General features: G+C 53.1%; 1 protein-coding gene across 3 annotated transcripts; it reads left to right on the forward strand.

Moving 5' to 3' along the window:
• The first annotated feature begins 1,557 nt into the window (after window positions 1–1,557).
• On the forward strand, window positions 1,558–19,673 carry LOC105476929 (galectin-9). 3 transcript variants are annotated; one of them, XM_071082564.1, is made up of 11 exons: window positions 1,561–1,683; window positions 8,559–8,650; window positions 10,690–10,891; window positions 12,341–12,451; window positions 13,609–13,704; window positions 15,390–15,425; window positions 15,941–15,991; window positions 16,625–16,666; window positions 17,122–17,210; window positions 17,362–17,524; window positions 18,940–19,673. In XM_071082564.1, the coding sequence occupies exons 1-11, from the start codon at window positions 1,645–1,647 to the stop codon at window positions 19,084–19,086; spliced, it is 1,068 nt and encodes a 355-aa protein (XP_070938665.1). In that variant the 5' UTR covers window positions 1,561–1,644; the 3' UTR covers window positions 19,087–19,673. The 3 variants fall into 3 exon arrangements, with proteins under 3 accessions (XP_070938667.1, XP_070938665.1, XP_070938666.1); XM_071082565.1 differs by lacking the exon at window positions 13,609–13,704 and having other exon boundaries at window positions 1,565–1,683; XM_071082566.1 differs by lacking the exons at window positions 13,609–13,704; window positions 17,362–17,524 and having other exon boundaries at window positions 1,558–1,683.
• Window positions 19,674–20,153: the final 480 nt, after the last annotated feature.

Here is a 20,153-nt window from a genome sequence, read left to right on the forward strand (position 1 = left end):
GAGGGTTCACTGCAGCTTTGACCTCCCAGGGTCAAGCGAGCCTCCCACCTCAGCCTCCCATGTAGCCGGGACCACAAGTGTGCACCACCACACCTGGCTACTTTGTTTATTAAATTATATGTAGGGACAGGGTCTTCCTACCTTGCCCAGGCTGGTCTCAAGCTCCTGGGCTGAAGTGATCCTCCTGCCTCAGCCTCTCGAAGTGCTGGGATTACAGGAATGAGCCACCACGCCCTGCCCATTTTTCTAAGTTGGATTATTTTACACTCCAGTCTGCTGTGAATGACAGTTCCAATTGTTCCATATCCCAAGCAATTGGCGATTGCCTACAAATGATGTGGCATGATGAAATTGTTCCTGGTGTCCATGGTGTCCGAGAGGATTGCAAAGAATTTCCCTTCCTTTCTCTCCTTTCTGCTCCTCCTGTACTGTCTACTCCTTAAACTGGTCAAATTCTACTTGATCCAGGAACATAATGGGGATGGAGAGTGCAGATAGCACACATGGCCTCAGTCTATGGGAGCATCTCAAAGGAATTCGTCTGCAAATTCTAGTGCATCTAGGCAGAGCACAGGAAGGAAGAGAGGTGCAGACTCACGTATGGCCCTGGGGCACCTGCCATCCCCTTGAGCCTGTACAGCCCTTACCCGCCCAGCCCCAGCTTGAGTTCTGGGCCTTCTCACCAGCACATCACTGGGACCTGGTCAACTTCAGGTCAGTTTATTTCATGGCTCCCTCCCCCCTCTGCAGCCTATCCTGTTATTCTCTGTTTCGGCCAATTATTTCCTCTAACTAGGTGCTGAAGCCAAATAAAGGCAGTTCATGCCATATGTCCCTTTCCAGCCCCATGTCACTTGAAATGTTCTATTATGTCCAAGACTTCTCTCCCCATCCTAAAGCGCAGAAAATAAAGATAGAGAAGAGCAGGAGAAGAAAGAGAGATTCACTGAGAGGGAGGATCAGAAGCTCCTGGGCACCCCATACTCTAGAATAAAAATCTTCATTATGGTGTTTTTTTTTGCAAAATATTGCCCTCTACGTAATTATGTTTTTACATGAATAATATAAATTTAAAGAGGAGAAACACTTTTTGAAGAGTCTGAGAATCTTCATATAGCTCAGGCTACCACGAATTAGCTGTGCGACCTGGGGCATGCCCTTTAGACTCTGAGCATCAGCTTCTCTATATGTAAAATGGGTTGAAGCCGCCCTTCCCCACCAGCACCCCGTGCACAGGCAACGCCCAGCCCCATTATTTTCTGGACTCCGTGGCCAAGCGTGCTCAGGACACACAGCCACATACTTCTGGGCAGTGTCATCTGGCAACTCGCTGTCATGTCAGTGTGGTCAAGCATTGTAGACCTCTATGAACTAAATATGCTTCAGGCTCGGATTGAGCACAGGAGAGGGAGGAGGGAAAGGTCACTGGGACTGGGAGTGCCCACTTCCCTCTGTGAGCGTCACTGCAGTTCACCCAGCACCCTACCTTGCTCTCTCTGGACCCACTTCCTCTTGCTGCTGGCTCCTCCCCATTGAGTAACAGCCAAGTTGCTTTGGTTTCTATTTCTTTGTTAAGTCGTTTCCTCTGCAAAGGACTTCCTGGCAGGTGTGAAAGGCAGCGGTGGCCACAGAGGCGGTGGAGAGATGGCCTTCAGCGGTTCCCAGGCTCCCTACCTGAGCCCAGTGAGTTCCGGGGCCGTGGGCACAGGGCTGCCTCAGCCAGGGGGACACAGCCCTGGGGCTCTGAGGAAGCAACTCCTGGGTGGCAGGGGATGGGGTGGGGGCAGGCCAAAGAGAACACAAGCAGGGCAGAAATGTCAGTGGAGGTCATCCTGGCACACCTGTGCCACACTGAGCTTGCTCATGCCTGGAGGGATGCTCGTCCCCACGAGTCATGGGGTTGACATGTTGACTGAGCTATCCCGTCCTGTCCTGTGTGCTCAGGGGGAGAGGTGTAGAGCGGGATGGTTCATGTAAAGAGGAAGCAAGCACGCTTCTGGGACAGTAAGGACACTACCCGGCATGGTAGTTAAGGGTGCTTACTGAGAAGATGGCCTCCCTGGGTCCAACCATTTACTGGCTAGTGGTCTCTGGGCCTCAGTTTCCATATCTGTAAAGTGGGAATAATACTTGAGCCCCCCATTCCCAGGGTTGGGCTATGGATTAAGGAGGTAGTGTGTCTAGTGTGTTTGAATGGTGCCTGGAACACTGTCAGAGCTTTGGGAGTGTTTCGTGTTATTGGGAGTCCGGGGGCAGCAGGGAAGGCCTCCTGAGGAGGTGTCTGTGCTCTGAAGGGTGAGGCAGAGTTAACCAGGCATGGGCATGTGAGGGCATCCGCAGAGGGGCAGTGTCAGAGGTGAGAGGGGCGAGGACTGTCCCTGCAGTGTGGGGTCAGAGGGCTGCAGGTGCCTTGCTGAAACCCTGTGAGATTTATGAGTCCCCTTCATACAGAGAAAATTTCAGGCTCAGGGAGGCGAAGGCCAGTTGCCAAATGTCCCCAGATGGGAGTGGCAGCGCCAAGAGCCCAGGAACCTTCAGGGGTCACTGTGTCCTGGGCCGGGTCCTGTCATTGGATCTCACCCCGCCTTGGCAAAGAGCTTCCCGAGGGGCTGGAGAGGGTGGGCTGATGGGCCCTTCCTAGGTGGGCAGAGGCAGGGTGCTGAGGGCAGGGAAGCTGCCAGGGCCCACCCCAGCAGAGGTCAGGGTCGAGCTTGGGTGCCCTCTGGTGACATTGAATCCAGAATGAGGCTGCCTAGGTTCTGGTCTGCAGGGCTCGGCTCTGCTTTCTGAACTCCAGAGGAAGAGTGGAGAAAGGAGGCCTGTTTCCTCTTGGCTGTCACCAATGACCCCTCAGCCACCCTGTGGAGGCTCCTGAGGTAGGACCTGCACAGATGGGCACTGGGGGAAGCTGGAACAGGCCGCAGGTTGGGGGTCTTAGGGTCAGCAGGTGCTGCTTTGGGCATGTCACCCTGTCTCTGGTTTTCTGTCTGAGAGGGGATCCCAAAGCTTCTTCCAGGTTATTTCAGGTTCTGAAATAATATTTCAGGTTCTGAAATATTATTCTAGTGGCTGATTTTTACTTTCTAATCTTTGGATTCAGAAGGAAAATTCTCCTATGGACATCAGAGAGTTAAAACAGGGCCTTGGAGCCCAGACAAGAAAGACGGTCAGCGCAGCCCCCGTGGGTGTCCAGAGCACCCCTCTACCCCACAGGGCTCCCCTGGAGTGGGACACTTAAGCTTCACTCGGTGACCCCTCTGGCAATCGGAGCCATACTTCCTCCACGTGCCGACAGTGGGGGAAGGTCACGGGGTTCGCTGTCCTGCTGAGGAGGGCTGAGTGCCAAGAGGGCCTGGCTTGGAAACGTCACTCCCTCTTCTTGTCCGGCCTTATCTAGCTCAGCCTCTTTGGAGGGCCGTGGGGAAGCTGGAACCACCTGCTGTGTGGCCCAGGAAGCACTGGGAGAGCCAGGAATAAGGACGTTCCCAGCTTCCTCATGAGAGGAAGCCTGTGTGGTGGTTAGAAGTGTGGGTGCTGGGGTTCAAATCCCAGCTCTGTTGCTGACCAGCTGTGTGGCTTTGGGCAAGTGACTGAACTTTTCTGTGCCTGAGTTTTCTCATCTGTAAAAGTGGCCGGGGTTGCTGTGAGGATAAATGTTCCTGGTCATGCCCAGAGCCCTCACGGACACACATGGATCCAAATGCCACAGTAGCCTTAGTTGATCAACCTCAAAACAACACATTTGTTCTTACAGTGTTGGAGGTCAGAAGGCTAAAATCAAAGTGTCGTGGAAGGTGGCCAGCAGGACGGTGGAGGCTCTGAGGGAGTGGGGCACCTTCACTAAGAGCCACGTACTGGCTCCTGCTGGCGGGCAGTCTTGACCAGCCAGGCTGAGCTCCCCACTGTCGGGGCCAAGCCTGGGTGTCCTCTGGTGACGCTGAGTCCAGAACGAGGCTGCCCACATTCTGGTCCGCAGGGCTCAGCTCTGCTTTCTAGACTTCCAGATAAGAAGAAGAGGAAAAGTCCCTGGTCTCTGGGCACAACCAGGAACAGAGAGCAAGTTCTGACTCAGCAGAGGGATCGATTCGTTCCATGCAAAGAGCTGCACTGTTAAAGGCTGGCACGAGCCGGGGCTCAGCACATGGCATCGCACCCAGTCCTCTCAGAACCCTGCCGGGTGGTGTTACTGTCCTACCATTCAGAGGAGGGAAGTGGGGCACAGGCAGGTCAAGCGACTTGGCCAATATCAGAATTGCTAGTGTACATGAGCCCAGGCCCATGGGACCATAAATCCAGTGTAAAAATCCATCCTCCTGCACCCTATGGAACAAAAGTAGGTCCAGTTATTTTCCTGGGTTTCCTGGACACACAGATCTAAATTCCACAGCAGCCTTGGCTGGCCAATCTTAAAACAACAAATTTATACTCTTAATGATTCTGGAGGTCAGATGTTAAAATCAGCGTGTCAGCAAGGTTGTTTCCTTCCGGAGGCTCCAGGGGAGAATCTGTTTCTTTTCCTTTTCCAGCTTCTAGGGGCTGCCTGCATGCCTTGGCTTATGACCCCTCCTGCCATCTTTAAAACCAGCAGCTTTGGTTGGGCCCAGTGGCTCATGTCTGTAATCCCAGAATTTTGAGAAGCCGAGGCAGGAGGATCCCTTTAATCCAGGAGTTCCAGACCAGCCTGGGCCACAAAGTGAGACCACGTCTCTACAAAAGATAGACAAAAATTAGCCCGGTATGGTGGTGCATGCCTGTAGTCCCAGCTACCTGGGAGACTGAGGTGGGGGGGTCACGTAAGCCAGGAGAAGTGGAGGCTGCATTGAGCTGAGATCGTGCCAACACATTCCAGCCTGGCTGACGGAATGAGATCCTGTCTCAAAAAAAAAAAACCAAAACAACGAAAGAAACAAACAAACAAATACACAAACCAAAAAAAAATACAAACCAGCTTCTTCTTGCATCTGTGCTCCTGTTGTCACATCTTCTACCTCTGACACTGATCCTCCTGCCTTCCTTTTATACGACCCTTGTGATCACATTGGGACCACCTTTAAAATCAGGACAATCTCCCCATGCCAAAATTATTAATTTAATCACATCTGTGAAGTCCCTTCTACAACATATTCACAGTTGCTGGGGATTTGAATGTGGATGATTCTGGGGGGTGGCCCACTGATAACCAGTGTTATAAGTTTCTTATAAATCCTTCCAGAGATATTTTATCTATAAATAAATAAATAAATAAATAAATGCAAGTCCATAGCCTTCCCCCATTCACTTTTATACAAATGGCATCATTCCATATCGGTGCTCAGAGTTCCGTCTTCCTCTTTTTCTTTTCTTTTTAAGGCTACACAGAACCTATTATATGGAAATACCCTAATTTATTTCACCTTTTTCCTGTCAGAGGACTTTTAAGCTCTTTCCAGTGTTTCCTTTATAATCCTTTGTGTTATAATGCTGCAATGAATAACCTTGTTTGTAGGATGATATTCAATTTAAAAATTCACTTTTCAGGCCAGGCATGGTGGTTCATGCCTGAAATCCCAGCCCTTCGGGAGGCCAAGCCAGAAAGATCACTTGAGCTAGCCTGGGCAATGCATAGAGACCCCATCTTTACAAAACGTTTTAAGATTAGTGGGGCATGGTGGCATGTACCTATTTGGTCCCAGCTATTCAGGAGGTTGAAGCGGGAGGATTACTTGAGGCAGGGGGTGGAGGCTGCAGTGAACCATGATCACACCCCTCACTGCACTGCAGCCTGGTCAACAGTATGAGAACCCATCTCTAAAAAAATAAATGAATAAATAATCTCGTTTTTCAGAATTGTGGGGACACTATTAAGATATTTTGAAACCTCACAGAGCTTTTTTGGGGAACTTCTTGCCTTGGAGATTAGCCTGCCCTGTCCCACCCCATGATCTGTACTTGCTCTTTCTGCCTCCTGGCTTCCTTGTGTGTACTTGCGAGCCCATGTCCATCACGCTCTGCCTTCAATTCTAGACACTGTGGTGTGAATACGCTTGAGGGGAGGCCGCATGCTTCCCAGGAGGGTGTGTATTTCCAGCGTTGTCTCTCATGATAGTGTGAAAGGCTCTGGGGAGAATCACAGGCCTCCACAAACAGACAAGGGGAAAAATGTTCCACAGACATGTTTCAGGGCCAACAGGCTTCCCGATCCTAGGTCATGCTGGTCCATACCTGGATCAGGCTGACTCTCCTTCCCCCACACTGCGGGTGTAGACAGGGACAAGAAAGAGAAGTCAGAGACACAGAGAAGCTGTGATTTGCTTGAGGTCACTAAAGTACTTAATGGCAGAGTTCAGAGCTGACCTGAGGGGCAACAAAAGACACCCCCCTCAAATCCATGGGGAGCAGAGTCTGTCTGAATCAGATCCCAGATTTCCTGGGGCTTTCACGGAGCCAGGTGTGTACACTGAGCTAGGACGGGTTTCCCAGGGTTCTGTGTGGTCACACAACTCAACAATACAGACCAGAAAGCAGTGGCCAGTAGGCTGAATTTGGCTGGTGGGTGTTTTCTGTTTGGCCTTCACAGTGTTTCTTCTAACTTGTTATTATAGGAAATTCAAACATGCAGAGGGAATTGTACCATCAACAACACACACCCATCACTCTGCTCCAACAACGATCAACACTGGCCTATCTTGCTTCATCCTATACCCTCCCTCACTTGCTTCCCTTCCCACCTTCAGATATGTGGAAGCAAATCCAGAGATACCATTCCATTGCAAATATTTCACTGTGTATCTCTATAATATGGGAATTTGGGAGGTTTTGAGACAGGACCTTGTTTTGTTGCCCAGGCTGGAGTGCAGTGGCGTGATCATGGCTCACTGCAGCCTCCACCTCCCAGGCTCAAGGGATGCTCCCACCTCAGCCTCCCAAGTAACTAGGGTTAAAGGTGTGCACCACCACACCTGGCGAATTTTTTAAATTTTTTGTAGAGATGGGCGTCCCATTATGTTTCCTGGGCTGGCCTCAAACTCCTGGGCTCAAGTGATCCTTCTGCCTCAGCCTCCCAAAGTGCTGGGATTATAGATATGAGCCACTGTGCCCAGCCAAGAACTTTTACATAATCCTTTTTGACAAATTTTTTTCCCCTAGAAATTAGAAAGTTTTATAGAAAAAAAAATCCAGATTTCTGTCTTCTCTTAAAAATTTGGAAGCTCTGCCAATCCTGGGCCCAGATGGTAATCACTGGTTAGCGCTGAGTAGATGTTGACTTTTTAGATGAGGGGTGTGACGTCTACTTTGCCACAGTCCCCGCCACTCCCTACCTGGCCATCTGACTCATAACACATCCCTGCCTGGCTCCTTTAGGCATTTAATTTGTGTTGGAAATTGACCTAAAGGAGATATTAGAGAAGACATTAAAAACTTGAAGAATGTGAAAATCAGCCAGGAGATAGAACTGTGCTTTAATGCGGGTTATAGAACCACACTGGATATGAGGCATTTCGGAATAAACTTTGAAAATCCTAAGTATCAGTTTGTGAATTTTGCTCAGAGAGATCAAGGTGGGGGGTGGGTGACAGTGGAGAAGCATCTCCTATGTGCCAGTCTCTTCCATCACAGGCCTTTTCTCATGAAATCATCAGTCACATGCAGTAGGAGAAACACCTTCCCATTTTACAGATGAGAAAACCGAGGCAAAGAGAGGTGAAGTAGGCTTCCCAAGGCCACTCAGGTCATGAGCAGCAGAGCTAGGATTCAGACCTGACTCTGAAGCGATGCATCCTCCCCATGGTCCATCACTCGTTTAAAGAGCCCTGGACAGAGAATTTGACAAAGTGGTAGCCCGTGGGGCCTGGGATGGGTGAGGAAACTACACTAGGGCTTGGGGCTGCTGAGGGCCTGAGGGAAGGAATAGGGAGCCCGAGGGCAGAAGTAGAGGAGGCGGCTGCCCCATAGCTGCAGAGGGCATCTGGGAAGAGGCTCTGCTGAAGGTGGCCAGGAGGGCAAAGGTCACGGTGGCCACCGTTATATGGTGGTGGTGGGGAGAGGGGCATGGCTTCTTCTTGACCCTCTTGGGTGAGTCAAAGATTTACCCTCCAGACCCCTGATGGGTCTCTTTGGCCCCTTGAGCCTCCTGAGTCCCCAGCCAGGGCCCTGGGCACTTTGCTGGGAGCTTGGCAGGAGGTCCGGCAGCCCCCATTACTACCTAGTTCCTTACCAGCCCGGGGCGTCCACATGCCTCTTCCCTGCCTGGAAGGAAGGCCTTCATCCTGGTGCGTTCCTGATGCAGCCTCCACCACCTCTCAGACTCTCACACAAGCTCAGCTCCCTGTCGTGTTCTCTCAGGGTCAGGCTTCTCCTTATCACAAGCTTAGACTGTCTGAGTAACTAATTGGATTTGTGTCTGCCTCCACACAGGACCCTAAGACCCCTGGGGGTGAGACTCCGTATATACTGGTCATAGCCGCACCCCATCCCCTTGCATGGCGCTGTCACACCCAGGCCGGCCACTGACTAGCGCTGGAAGGCAGCAAACAGGAGGCCGGCCACCTGACTGATGGCCCCACACCTTCTCCCTGCAGGCCATCCCCTTTTCTGGAACTATCCAAGGAGGTCTCCAGGACGGACTTCAGATCACTGTCAATGGGACTGTTCTCAGCTCCAGTGGAAGCAGGTGTGTGTGTGTAATGGATGGAAACTTTTCACTCCAGCCTCGTCCCTTAGTAAACCACTGGGCCTGGGAGCCTGGGTTAGTTCAGACAACAACATCCAAGCTCACGTGCCTGGCTCAGGGGAGGCCCAATGCGTCCCTAACCCATGCTGCCGGGCACCACTCTGCAGGCACAACCTGCAGCCAGGGGCGCCATTAACCTGGACTCCGGGATGAATGGGGCCCTGGGAGCTGGCGGTCTAAGGAGGGAGTGGGATGGTCAGAGTTGGAGGATTATGTTCTGGGTTGAACCTTGCACACTGTGACTAAGAGTTACAAAAATCAAACCTCCTCCATTTCCCATACTGCTCTCATCCACTCTGAAGCTCTCCTTCTGCTGATGTGAAAATATTGAAAATCGCCATCAAAAGTAATTTGGTCTCTTTTGGTTTCAAGGCCTTTTCTAGAAACTACTAAGTCAATTAAAATACTAACATTGTATCAGGGCAGTTTCCCACCCCCTCCTCCCTCCCAAGGTGGGCTGTCTGGGAACAAAGAGGAGCTTACATGGCTTCTCAGGGGCTGGGAGGGCCCCCGACCCTCACAGAGGTCTGGCTGCCCCCTTCTGAGGCACCCTGACCGGGTGGCACAGAGGTGTGCAGCTCTCTCCTGGCTTGCTGGGAGACCACGGTTGGCTGCCTGCTGAAGTCTGCAGGGCCCACAGAAGAGCCTCTGGTCTCATGGCTCGCTCTCTGAGGTCCCAGGGGACCTCTCCTTAGGACCTTCTGGGCCTCACAGATCCCAGTTCAACCTCAGCTCGGCCACCTAGATTCTTGGTGACCTCCTCCACCATTGCCATCCTGCTATGGGACTTCTCTGAGAGCCTGCAGTGCCCCCAGGAGATGCCAAGGGCAGGGAGGCCCCTGATCCCCCTGAACCCTCCAACCAGGGAAATCAGGACCAAGCCTCTGATCTTCCACCCCTTCCTCTCTCCCTCTCCCTCCACCTCCCCCACCTCCCAGCACCAGGAGGGCTTCCCACTCCCATCCTGTGGAACAGACAGATCCTACCTCAGAGGTCGCTCTCCTCTCAGGAGCTTTCTGCCTCTCCCTTCCTTGGGGCAGGAATTTCCAAAGGACTACAGGGATGAAGCTGAAGGACTCCAAAGGAAAAAATACAAGCAGAGATATTTCAGATGCAATCTTCTCCATTTATTCATTTAATTAACTAATTTTTTTCTTCTGAGACAGGGACTTTTTTTCTTTCACTCAGACTGGAGTGCAGTGGTATGATCGTAGCTCACTGCAGCCTCGAATTCCTGGGCTTGAGCAATCCTCCCATCAGCTGGGACTACAGGAGTGCACTATGATGCCCAGCTAATTAATTTTTTTTTCTTTTTTTTGAGATGGAGTCTTGCCCTGTCACCAGGCTGGAGTGCAGTGGTGCTATCTGGGCTTACTGCAACCTCTGCTTCCTGGGTTCAAGCGATTCTCCTGCCTCAGCCTCCTGAGTAGCTGGGACTACAGGTGCGTGCCACCATGCCCAGCTCATTTTTTGTATTTTTAATGGAGATGGGGTTTCACCATGTTGCCCAGGCTGGTCTCGAACTCCTGGGCTCAAGTGATCCACCCGCCTTGGCCTCTGTGTCCAGCCCCAATTTCACATGCTCTTTACATTTGTTCTCTTCTTTCCATGTGCTGGCCTCCAACAAGTGTCCACTGGCACGGGAGGCTGTCTCTTCTAGGCATGCTTCATGACATCCATCTTTGGTATCAATTGGTAATCACTTTCAAAGACCTATGCTTCTTGTTTGCTAATACCAGCACTTTGCCTTAACCATTTTCTACTTATTTTTAGCAAATCATGCTGTAAAGGCAAAATGTAATAATTAAAACAAAAACACATTAGATCCAAATTAGAGAAACAAAAACGATGCCAACCAAGCAGTCTCTGCCATGCAGGTTGTGTGCAAGATCCAGACAAATGCAAAGCACAGGTGCTCCTGTGCCTATCACTGGCAATAAACCATGCCACAGAAGACCGTTTGCTTTTCCTGGGCCTAGGTTTGCTGTGAACTTTCAGACCGGCTTCAGTGGAAACGACATTGCCTTCCACTTCAACCCTCGGTTTGAAGACGGAGGGTACGTGGTGTGCAACACAAGGCAGAATGGAAGCTGGGGGCCCGAGGAGAGGAAGATGCACATGCCCCTCCAGAAGGGGATGCCCTTTGACCTCTGCTTCCTGGTGCAGAGCTCGGATTTCAAGGTGAGCAGGAATCCCCTCCCCACCTCTCACCCCCGGGACCCTCAGCCCTATCAGGTGAATGGCTTTTAAGTAATCACTTTAATCGACATTCAGCCAGAGTGACACCACTATACAGATAACACGACCATTTCCTTGTAAGGTGTTACCCATGGCTGCATAGTCTCCTTCTGCACCTTCACCTGAATCTACAGGTGCGCCTGCTGTTTCTTTTACTATGAAAATAAGAACTAGGGGAGTCATCACGTTGCTGTTTGGTGTTGTGTGTCTTTGAATTCCAAGCTCATTCCATTCCTCTGCTGTCACCATTCCTCCTCTCCAGGTCGCTGGTAACATTTATTTTTCAGCGACATTGTTCCAGCCTTTATCCAGGGTCTATTAAGGGTATAGTTTTGTAAGCACATTGCAAATTACCTTTGCAAGCAGAGTAGGTCTCTGGGCTTGAGAAGCCCATGGGTCAGTCAGTCTGAGTATGCTTATCTGAGATAAGGATGTTCCCATCCACTCAGTATGCAACCCGAGGTCACTTCTCCTCTGTTCCCCATGAGTATTTTATGCATATTTAAATAATACCCCTGCAGTCATAAAAAAGAATGAGATCATGTCCTTTGCAGGAACATGGATGGAGCTGGAAGCCATTGCAGGAGCAGAAAAGCAAACACCGCATGTTCTCACTGATAAGTAGGAGCTGAACGATGAGAACACATGGACACAAGGGGGGAAACAACACACACTGGGGCCTGGTCAGGGAGGGAGAGCATCAGGAAGATTAGCTAATGGATGCTGGGCTTAATACCTAGGTGATGGGTTGATCTGTGCAGCAAACCACCATGGCAACCCGTTTACCTAGTTAGCAAACCTGCACATCCTATACACGTACCCTGGAACTTAAAATAAAAATGGAAGGGGCTGGGCACGGTGGCTCACCCCTATAATCCAAGCACTTTGGGAGGCTGAGGAGGACGGATCACTTGAGGTCAGGAGTTCAAGACCAGCCTGGCCAACATGGTGAAACCCTGTCTCTACTAAAAATACAAAAATTAGCTGGGCATGGTGGTGGGCGCCTGTAATCCCAGGTCCTTGGGAGGCTGAGACAGGAGAATCGCTTGAACCACTGCACTCCAGCCTGGGTGAGAGTGACACTCTGTCTCAAAAAAAAAAAAAAAAAAAGTTGTAGGAAAAATAAATAATAAATAAATGAAGCCCCAGGTGAGCTAAGACTAGAAAGACAAACCTACTGCAGTAAATGACCAGAAGAACGAAAACCCAACCACTGGAGCCCAGTAGAGACTCGGGTTGATGCCCTTCGGGTCACACACGTTCCTGTAACTGGCCCCACAGTGAGGCCCAGACTCAGGTCTTCATTTTCTAGAAGGAGGGTCCAGGAACGCAGGGGGGATCCCCATCCCGGTCTGGGGCGCCTGCCCCGGAACACGTGCTCTCCTCTGGCAGGTGATGGTGAACGGGAGCCTCTTCGTGCAGTACTTCCACCGCGTGCCCTTCCACCGTGTGGACACCATCTCCGTCAATGGCGCTGTGCAGCTGTCCTACATCAGCTTCCAGGTCAGACTGTCCACCTGCACCGGTCCCCGGGGCTGGGATGCAGGGCCCAGCGTAGCTGTGCCTAGGCCCTGCTGGGTGGACCCAAGCCAGTCTCCTACCCAGGTGACTCTGGGGACAACCTCTGCTTCCCTGTCCCAGTGCCTGCCCGCCCCTTCTCCTCTGTCACTCTGCCCCTCCTTCTGTGTCACCTGCCTTGGTCTCCCAGACTCCTCGGCTGCCCCTTTCTCTTCATCCCTCAATTTCCATCCTGGTTAGGAGGCCATGTTGTTCTAGAAAGAGCCCAGGCTCAAGAACCAAACTGAATCCAGTTCAGATTCCCAGCTCTGCCATTCATCTTCTGTGGGATCTTAGACAAGCGACTTTGCCTCTCTCAGCCTCGGCTTCCTCATCTGTAGAATGAGCATGGTCATTGCCTGCCCTCCGTGGGTGGTTGTGTGGTTCAGTGAGGAGACAGATATCAGAGGTCACACAATGGCCCCCTGAGCCCACACCAGGGTCTGTTTGACCTCTGTGTTTTAAAGACTTTGAATGTGTTGCCAACATCTGAAAAGTCAGGAGAGCCGGGTACCGTGGTGGAGGTCTGCAATCCTGGCTACTCAAGAGGCTGAGGCAGGAGAATTGCTTGAGCCCAGGAATTCAAGTTGTGCCTGGGCAACACAGCAAGACCCTGTCTCCAAAAAAATTTGTTTAAATAATAAAATAAAATAAATAAAACTAAAGAAGGTCAGAAGATACCAATACCACGTGAAAAATGGGAAGATTAGGGTAGGCTGGGCCCATATTCCCACAGGGCACTGGCAGCTGGATGGGAGCTGCTGTTACCCTTTTGGCATTCAAGGGAGCTCCCTGAGATGAGTGAAGCACACAGTAGGCCCTCAGCAAATCTGGGCTCCTCACCCTTTGGTCCTCATCTCTCATTCCCTCCTTCCCTGACTCTCTCCCTTACTAGTGGGAGGGAAGAGCTGGAGGGAGACTGCCCCCCTGTGCTGCTCACCGGAGCCTGGCCCTTTCCCCTCCCGCCTCGGCATGGCCCTAACCCCCTTGCCGCATCCCCCTGCCTGCCTGGTCTCTCCCTCTTGCCCCTGCCTCTGCCTTTCAGCTTCTTCTTGGCTCCATTAATGCTTTTCCTCACCAGTCGGTGCCTTTTGTTTTAACAGAACCCCCGCACAGTCCCTGTTCAGCCCGCCTTCTCCATGGTGCCGTTCTCCCAGCCTGTCTGTTTCCCACCCAGGCCCAGGGGGCGCAGACAAAAAGTGAGTTCGACACAGAGGCCCTGGGTGGCTGAGCAGACAGCAGGAAGGACCCAGGGTCTGAGAGGCCGGCCCCAGCCAGCAGGACACCAGGGCCTACAGGCACCATCGTGCCCACTCAAGAGTTCCCTGTCTCTGTCCGCTGGGCACCCAGAGCTGGGAATCTGGGAGTCACCCTGGATTCTTCACTCCCCCTTCTTTATGTCTCTCCAAGGCACCAATGTATCTCCCTCCCAAAGTCACCAACGTGGCCCAGGCCTCTGGGATTCCTCACCATGACGACAGGGGTCCAGTTCCCCACCCCCCACACCCAACCACTGCCACAGTGGCCTTCTTATAAGCAAATCTGATCACACCCTCTCCCTGCTTAAAAATCTTAACAGCCCCAAGCCCTTCAAATAAAGCCCAAATTCCCCAGCAGGGCATACAGATTCCTCCCGAGTCTGGCCCCAGTCAACCTCCCTGCCTCACCCCCACCCCACGAAGCTCACACAGCCTCTGCAGCTCACTCAAGGCCCTCTTGGGCCACCATGCTTTTGCATATGCTGTCCCTGGTCCCGGAAGCACCCTCTGCCAGCCTGTCCCCAGCACACGCCTAATTGCCCTTCCATGCTCTGCCTAAGTGTCTCTCCTCTGGGAGTCCTCCCTGCCCAGAATATTGTTGGACACTCCCACCATGTCCCCATGGAGTCTGTACATATCTGTGCCATGCCAGTTCACAGCACCCCATTGTAACTGTGTTTGTGTGTCTGTCCCTGTCACTCCACCCCCATCTCCCTATGCACATGAGGCCCCAGAGGGCTAGGACCGTGGCTTGTTCATTTGCAGAGTGCCTGGCACTCAGTAGGGGCTCAGTGAATGAATGAATGTGGAATGTGGTTCTCACAGCCAGGAAGAATGGGATACCAGCCAGGGCAAGAACAGTCTACTGGGTGGGGCAGGATCCAGGACAAGTTGGCGAGCAGCCCTTCCTCTGGCCACTCAAGCAGTGGGGACTGGGAGGAGGGGCACTTGGTCTACACAGTCTTTCTATGGCCCATCACGGTACAGACAAGGCACCTGCCTCCTGCCACACTGACTTCAGGACTGGTTGAGCCCCAGGGAACTTTTGCAGGGCAGCCCAACTTTGGCCCTGGCCTTGACCCTGGGGGTGACAGAAAGTGTGCTGGATACAGTCAAACAGAACTGGCTGCCATTTTGGATTTGGTCCCTTCCACCTGGGCGAGCTTGGGCAAGTTGCTTAATCTTTCTGAGCCTCACTGCCTCACCAGGAACACAGGAGCTGAGGCTGCTTCCCTCATTGGAAAGCACTGAAGCCCAGGAATCGACCCACAGTAGGCCTTCAACAAATACCCCTTCTCACCTTACGGGTGAGATATGGCACTGGAAGTAACGCTCTTGGCTGTGGGAGCTACAGAAAGCAGTGAGGACTCCAGCAAACCCAGCCTCCTCTCTCTGGAGAGGAACAAATGGGGATACCCTACCCCCCAACCCCAAAGCCCTGTGCACCTGGGGGTAAAAATCTGGGGGCCACGGGCTCAGGAAGGCTTGCTTGGGAGAAAGAGGGAGGCGGATGTGTCTGGGGAAGCATTTCTGAGCACAAGAGCCTCCCTGGAGTTCTGCCATCGTCTCTTCCCGTTCTCTGGTGCCCGCCTTAACCACCGTTCTGACTCTCCTCACCCCTCCAGCCTCCCGGCGTGCGGCCTGCCAACCCGGCTCCCATTGTAAGTCTCTTGCTTTCTTTTTGGATCCTCTTCATTTTGGCTCTTCTGGGCTCATGGAGGAGGCGGGGCCAGGCATTGGGCCTCTCCCATTGGGAGTGGGGAGGGCAGAGGCCAGGCCCTTGACTGTCTGCCCAGCCTGGCGAGGTGGGGGGTTGGATGTGGTTGGCTGGCCGTGATGAAACAACCTGAGTTGCCAGCCTGTGGGCAGCCACGGAAGACCGTGTCCCACATTCCCTTCTCCCACCTGCAAAGGGAGGCTAGGCTGAGAGAGGTTTCCCTGAGAGGAAAGATGGGCCAGAGCCACCAGCATCCCCATCTGTCTTCTCCAGGGTTCTAACCTTTGCCCTCCCTCATCCCCTTGAGAGAAGAAACAGCTGGACCCACCCTCTGTGGGGTCTGTGGGGCCATTGGGCTGATTACGCCCCCTGGAGGTGCCTGCCATGTGGCGCCCTCTGGTGGGAGCTGGTGGTCTTCACATGGGAGAGCCTGAGTGAGAACTGGTTTCTTTCCTCCAGACCCAGACAGTCATCCACATGGTGCAGAGCGCCCCTGGACAGATGTTCTCTGTAAGTCTACAAGTTCTGGCAGTTCACAGCTGCACAGTGTCCTCCTTCACCAAGAACTAAACTCCCTAGAGCCCTAGAGTCAGGAAGAAAGCGGTTTAGCAAGGAGGATGGGGACATCTGGGGCTGAGTCCTTGGCTCAGGTGACATGTGGCTAAAGCTGTTCTTGGGACAGCAGAGATTCTGGAAGAAGCAGGATTTATCCAGTGGTGGAAGAGGCAGGTTCCCTAGAGACCGGGAGGGAAACTGGTCCACCTGTCACCAAGTGGGGAGTACAGTGGCCCCAGCACCCGGATGTGAGGTTCCTGGCCCTGCGTCCTGGGTCCCCGGGGTGTTACTCCTGAACACAGGCTTAAGCTGTTCTCCTGATGGTGCAAATCAGGCCGGAGGCTTAGAATTAGTGGGGCTGCCTGTGGAGGGGTTGAGGGGCAGGTGACCGTGGTGGGGTCCGGGAACACGGCAGGAAGTTCCAGGAAGGCTAACATGAAAAGGGAGGTGGATGGGAGAGTCCAAGGGCCAAAGCCTCACGAGGTCAGCCTCACAGTGGAGGCCCCTCTGGAATGCGTGGGTGCGCGTGGGTGAGTGCTCGTGCACACATGTGCTCTCCCATTGAATTTCCTGGTTTCTTTTCAACAGACTCCCGCCCTCCCACCTATGATGTACCCCCACCCCGCCTATGTAAGTGGTTTCTCAGGGAGGGCGGAGGTTCTGTTTGTGGTGGGCAGGCTGGGGGTGAAGAGCCGCTGTAGGGGTATCCACTGGCCTTGCAAAATGAAAAGCAGTCCTTTGGTAAGCTGAAGGGCTTCAAAGCATCCCAGTGAAGTAGAAGACTGTGGAGAGGAGTTTTCAACCTTAAAACTGTCATGTCAATGTGAGCACATTGCATGGCCCTCCCTTTTCACCCCACGAGTCTTGTTGTGTTTGGCCAAAGTTCCTTTCGTGACACTAATCTAAGCCCATGAATTTGAGGAGCACTGGAAAGTTTTCCTTTGGCTTTTACGGAACCAAGTAAAGCTGTCACGGGCTTCTTCTCAGCTGACAGCCCAGATTCATGGGAACTGGTACAGTCCTCCCCTTCCGTGTGGCAGCTGCCCTGGCTGCCACTGGCTGCTCTGTCCCCCTTCTTCCCACAGCCAATGCCTTTTGTCACCACCATTCCGGGAGGACTGTATCCATCCAAGTCCATCACCCTGTCGGGCACTGTCCTGCCCAGTGCTCAGAGGTAAGGCAAGGGCTCCAGTGACCTCTGGGAAGAGAGAGCCCTTCAAGGTCATTCCAGCCATTCCCCTGGCTTCGGGCAGGCTGCAGATGACGGGGAGGAAATGGGGCTCAGAACTCAGAGGACAAAGCTTCAGGTGGGCCGCCCACCCCAGGTTCCACATCAACCTGTGCTCTGGGAGCCACATCGCCTTCCACCTGAACCCCCGTTTTGATGAGAACGCTGTGGTCCGCAACACCCAGATCAACAACTGTTGGGGGTCTGAGGAGCGAAGTCTGCCCCGAAAAATGCCCTTCGTCCGAGGCCAGAGCTTCTCGGTGAGGCACCGCAGTCTGGAGCTCGGAGAGGCTCCTGTGGGTGCACAGGGAGAGGGGGAGGGGTAAAGAGGTCTGGGGTGCCTTGAACAGGATGGGGGCAGATGCCTCTGGGAAGAGGACCCAGAAGAAGAGAAGGTGGCCAACAAATTATTATTATTATCATTATTTTCCTGCATGAAGGAAGTGTTGGGATCTGCTTTTTCAGATGAGGAAAGAAACTCACAAGTGCAGGTTACTTGCTTGCGGTCACACAGCCAGTAAGTGTCAAATCAGATCCAAGAAGGAGGTGTTTTTCATTTCTTCACTTATTCATCAACCATTTTCTTGTCGCCCGCTTTGTGCAGGAAGCAGCCCGCGTGCTGGGGGCGCAGTCATGAAGCAGGCAGACCGGGTCCTGCCTCCAGGGGGTTTACAGTTTAGGTGGGGAAGGAACAAGGAAAGTAAAGCATGGACAGATTGTCACAGATAACGACAGTGCCACGCACAAAGCAAAACAGAGCGATGAGATAGAGCGAGCCTGGGAGGGGCAGCGAGGGCCAACGTGCAGAGGCACGGGTGTGGCCTGTCCAGGAACAGCAGGCAGGCGTGCTCCGCCCTGACTACACATTCAAACCACCCAGGGAGCTTACAAAGGAAATATCAGCGCTGGGGCCCCAGCCCAGGCCAGCGAGGCGGTCAGCTGAGCATTCGCATTTTAAAAATATGCCTTAAGTGATTATACTCTGCAATCAGAGTTGAAAATGGCTGATGTAGGGCTTTGCAGCCATGGAAAGGAGCTTGGATTTTAACACAGTGAAAAGCCACACAAGAGTGTTTCAAGCCAGGGAGCAACATTCTTTGATTTGTGGACAGCTGTGTGACCTCAGGCAAGTGACTTAACTATTCTATGCTTCAGTTTCCTCATCTGCAAAACGGAGCTAAAAATCATGAATTTCCTAGAGTTGTAAGAATGGAATGAGACAGTATCTGTACGTAGGACAGTGCCTGGCACATGGCGTGTGTGATAGGAGTGTTAGCTATTGCGAAGGGAGGGAGGTTTTAACATTTGTATCCTGACTGCCTCATGGAGAAGGCATTGGGGTGGAAAAGACAAGTTAGGAGGCTGATGCTGCAGGAGCCCAGGCCCGGAGCACTCCTGTGTGCTGGGCCCGAGGGATGCAGACAGCACAGGCCAGTTCTCCCGTCCCTGATGGGGTGGGAACAGTATTGTAGGCCAGGGAACAGTACAAGGGAAGGAGCACGCACAGCCTGTTTAGTGAAGCGTCGTCACTCAGTGGGGATGGAGCGCAGGTGAGGGGCTTATTAACATCTGAGGAGGGAAGGAGGGAGGGAGGGAAGGAGGGAGGGAGACAGGGGGCTGCAGTGTGAGTGGAGGACTTCCCAAGTGTAGTGCAAACGGCATGATCTCTGCACAGGTGTGGATCTTGTGTGATGCGCACTGCCTCAAGGTGGCCGTGGATGGTCAGCACCTGTTTGAATATTGCCATCGCCTGAGGAACCTGCCCGCCATCAACAAACTGGAAGTGGGGGGCGACATCCAGCTGACCCACGTGCAGACATAGGCGGCTCCCTGGCCCTGGGGCCGGGGCTGGGGTGGGGGGCAGTCTGGGTCTTCTCATCATCCCCACGTCCCAGGCCCAGCCTTTCCAACCCTCCCTGGGATCTGGGCTTTAATGCAGAGGCCATGCCCTTGTCTGGTCCTACTTCTGGCTACAGCCACCCTGGAACGGAGAAGGCAGCTGACCGGGATTGCCTTCCTCAGCCGCGGCAGCACCTGGGGCTCCAGCTGCCCAAATCCTACCATCCCAGGAGGCGGGCACAGCCAGGGAGAGGGAGGAGTGGGCAGTGAAGATGAAGGCCCATGCTCAGTCCCCTCCCATCCCCCACGCGGCTCCACCCCAGTCCCAAGCCACTAGCTGTCTACTCCTGGTGGGAGGTGGCCTCCTCAGCCCCTCCTCTCTGACCTTTAACCTCACTCTCACCTTGCACCCTGCACCAACCCTTCACCCCCTCCTGGAAAGCAGGCCTGATGGCATCCCACTGGCCTCCACCAACTGACCGGAGTTCAGGGGACTGGACTCTTCAGGGGACTAGCTCCTTTCCCAGTGTCCTTAAAATAAATAAATGAAAATGCTTGTTGGCACATTCATGTGGGTTGACCGTGGCTGCTTTAATTCATTTGGAGACATTTTGGAGTCTGTGGAATCAGGCAGGGGTGCTGCTGAGAGGAGTGGGACGGGAGAGCATGGACTCCCTTTGGGCAGGGGGTCCTGACCTCCCACCTCCTCCCAGAGGGTGTTGGAGAAAGCAAGCTGGTGCTCTAGCCTTTTGGGCAGGAGTCTCGGACACAGGAAAGGTGGTCATGGGGGACCCCAGGAAACAGCCCCAGGCCTCCAAGATGGGAGAGAGGCTGGGGCAGAGCCTGTGAGGGCCACAGCAGGGCCAGAGCTGGCTCCTCAGACCTGGCGTCCCAGTGGGAGGAGGTGGCTTGGGGAAGGGGTGTCAGGAGAAGCCGATCCAAAGCACCGTCTGGGTGTGTGTTCCATTGTGGGTCTCCCTGGCATTAGGGATTAGGGCTTGTGTGGGAAAAGTGGTTCTGTGTCCATGGGTGGGGTTCTGCCAGCCACTG

This window comes from Macaca nemestrina, chromosome 17 (assembly GCF_043159975.1).
Source record: "Macaca nemestrina isolate mMacNem1 chromosome 17, mMacNem.hap1, whole genome shotgun sequence".
Lineage (NCBI taxonomy): Eukaryota > Metazoa > Chordata > Mammalia > Primates > Cercopithecidae > Macaca > Macaca nemestrina.

Bases quoted from the DNA above. Each gene is read 5' to 3' on its own strand.
- LOC105476929 (XM_071082564.1), top strand. From the start codon at position 1,645: ATGGCCTTCAGCGGTTCCCAGGCTCCCTACCTGAGCCCA. The intron at 1,684-8,558 runs GTGAGTTCCGGG...TTCTCCCTGCAG, and splicing joins AGGCTCCCTACCTGAGCCCA to GCCATCCCCTTTTCTGGAAC. The intron at 17,211-17,361 runs GTAAGGCAAGGG...CGCCCACCCCAG, and splicing joins GTCCTGCCCAGTGCTCAGAG to GTTCCACATCAACCTGTGCT.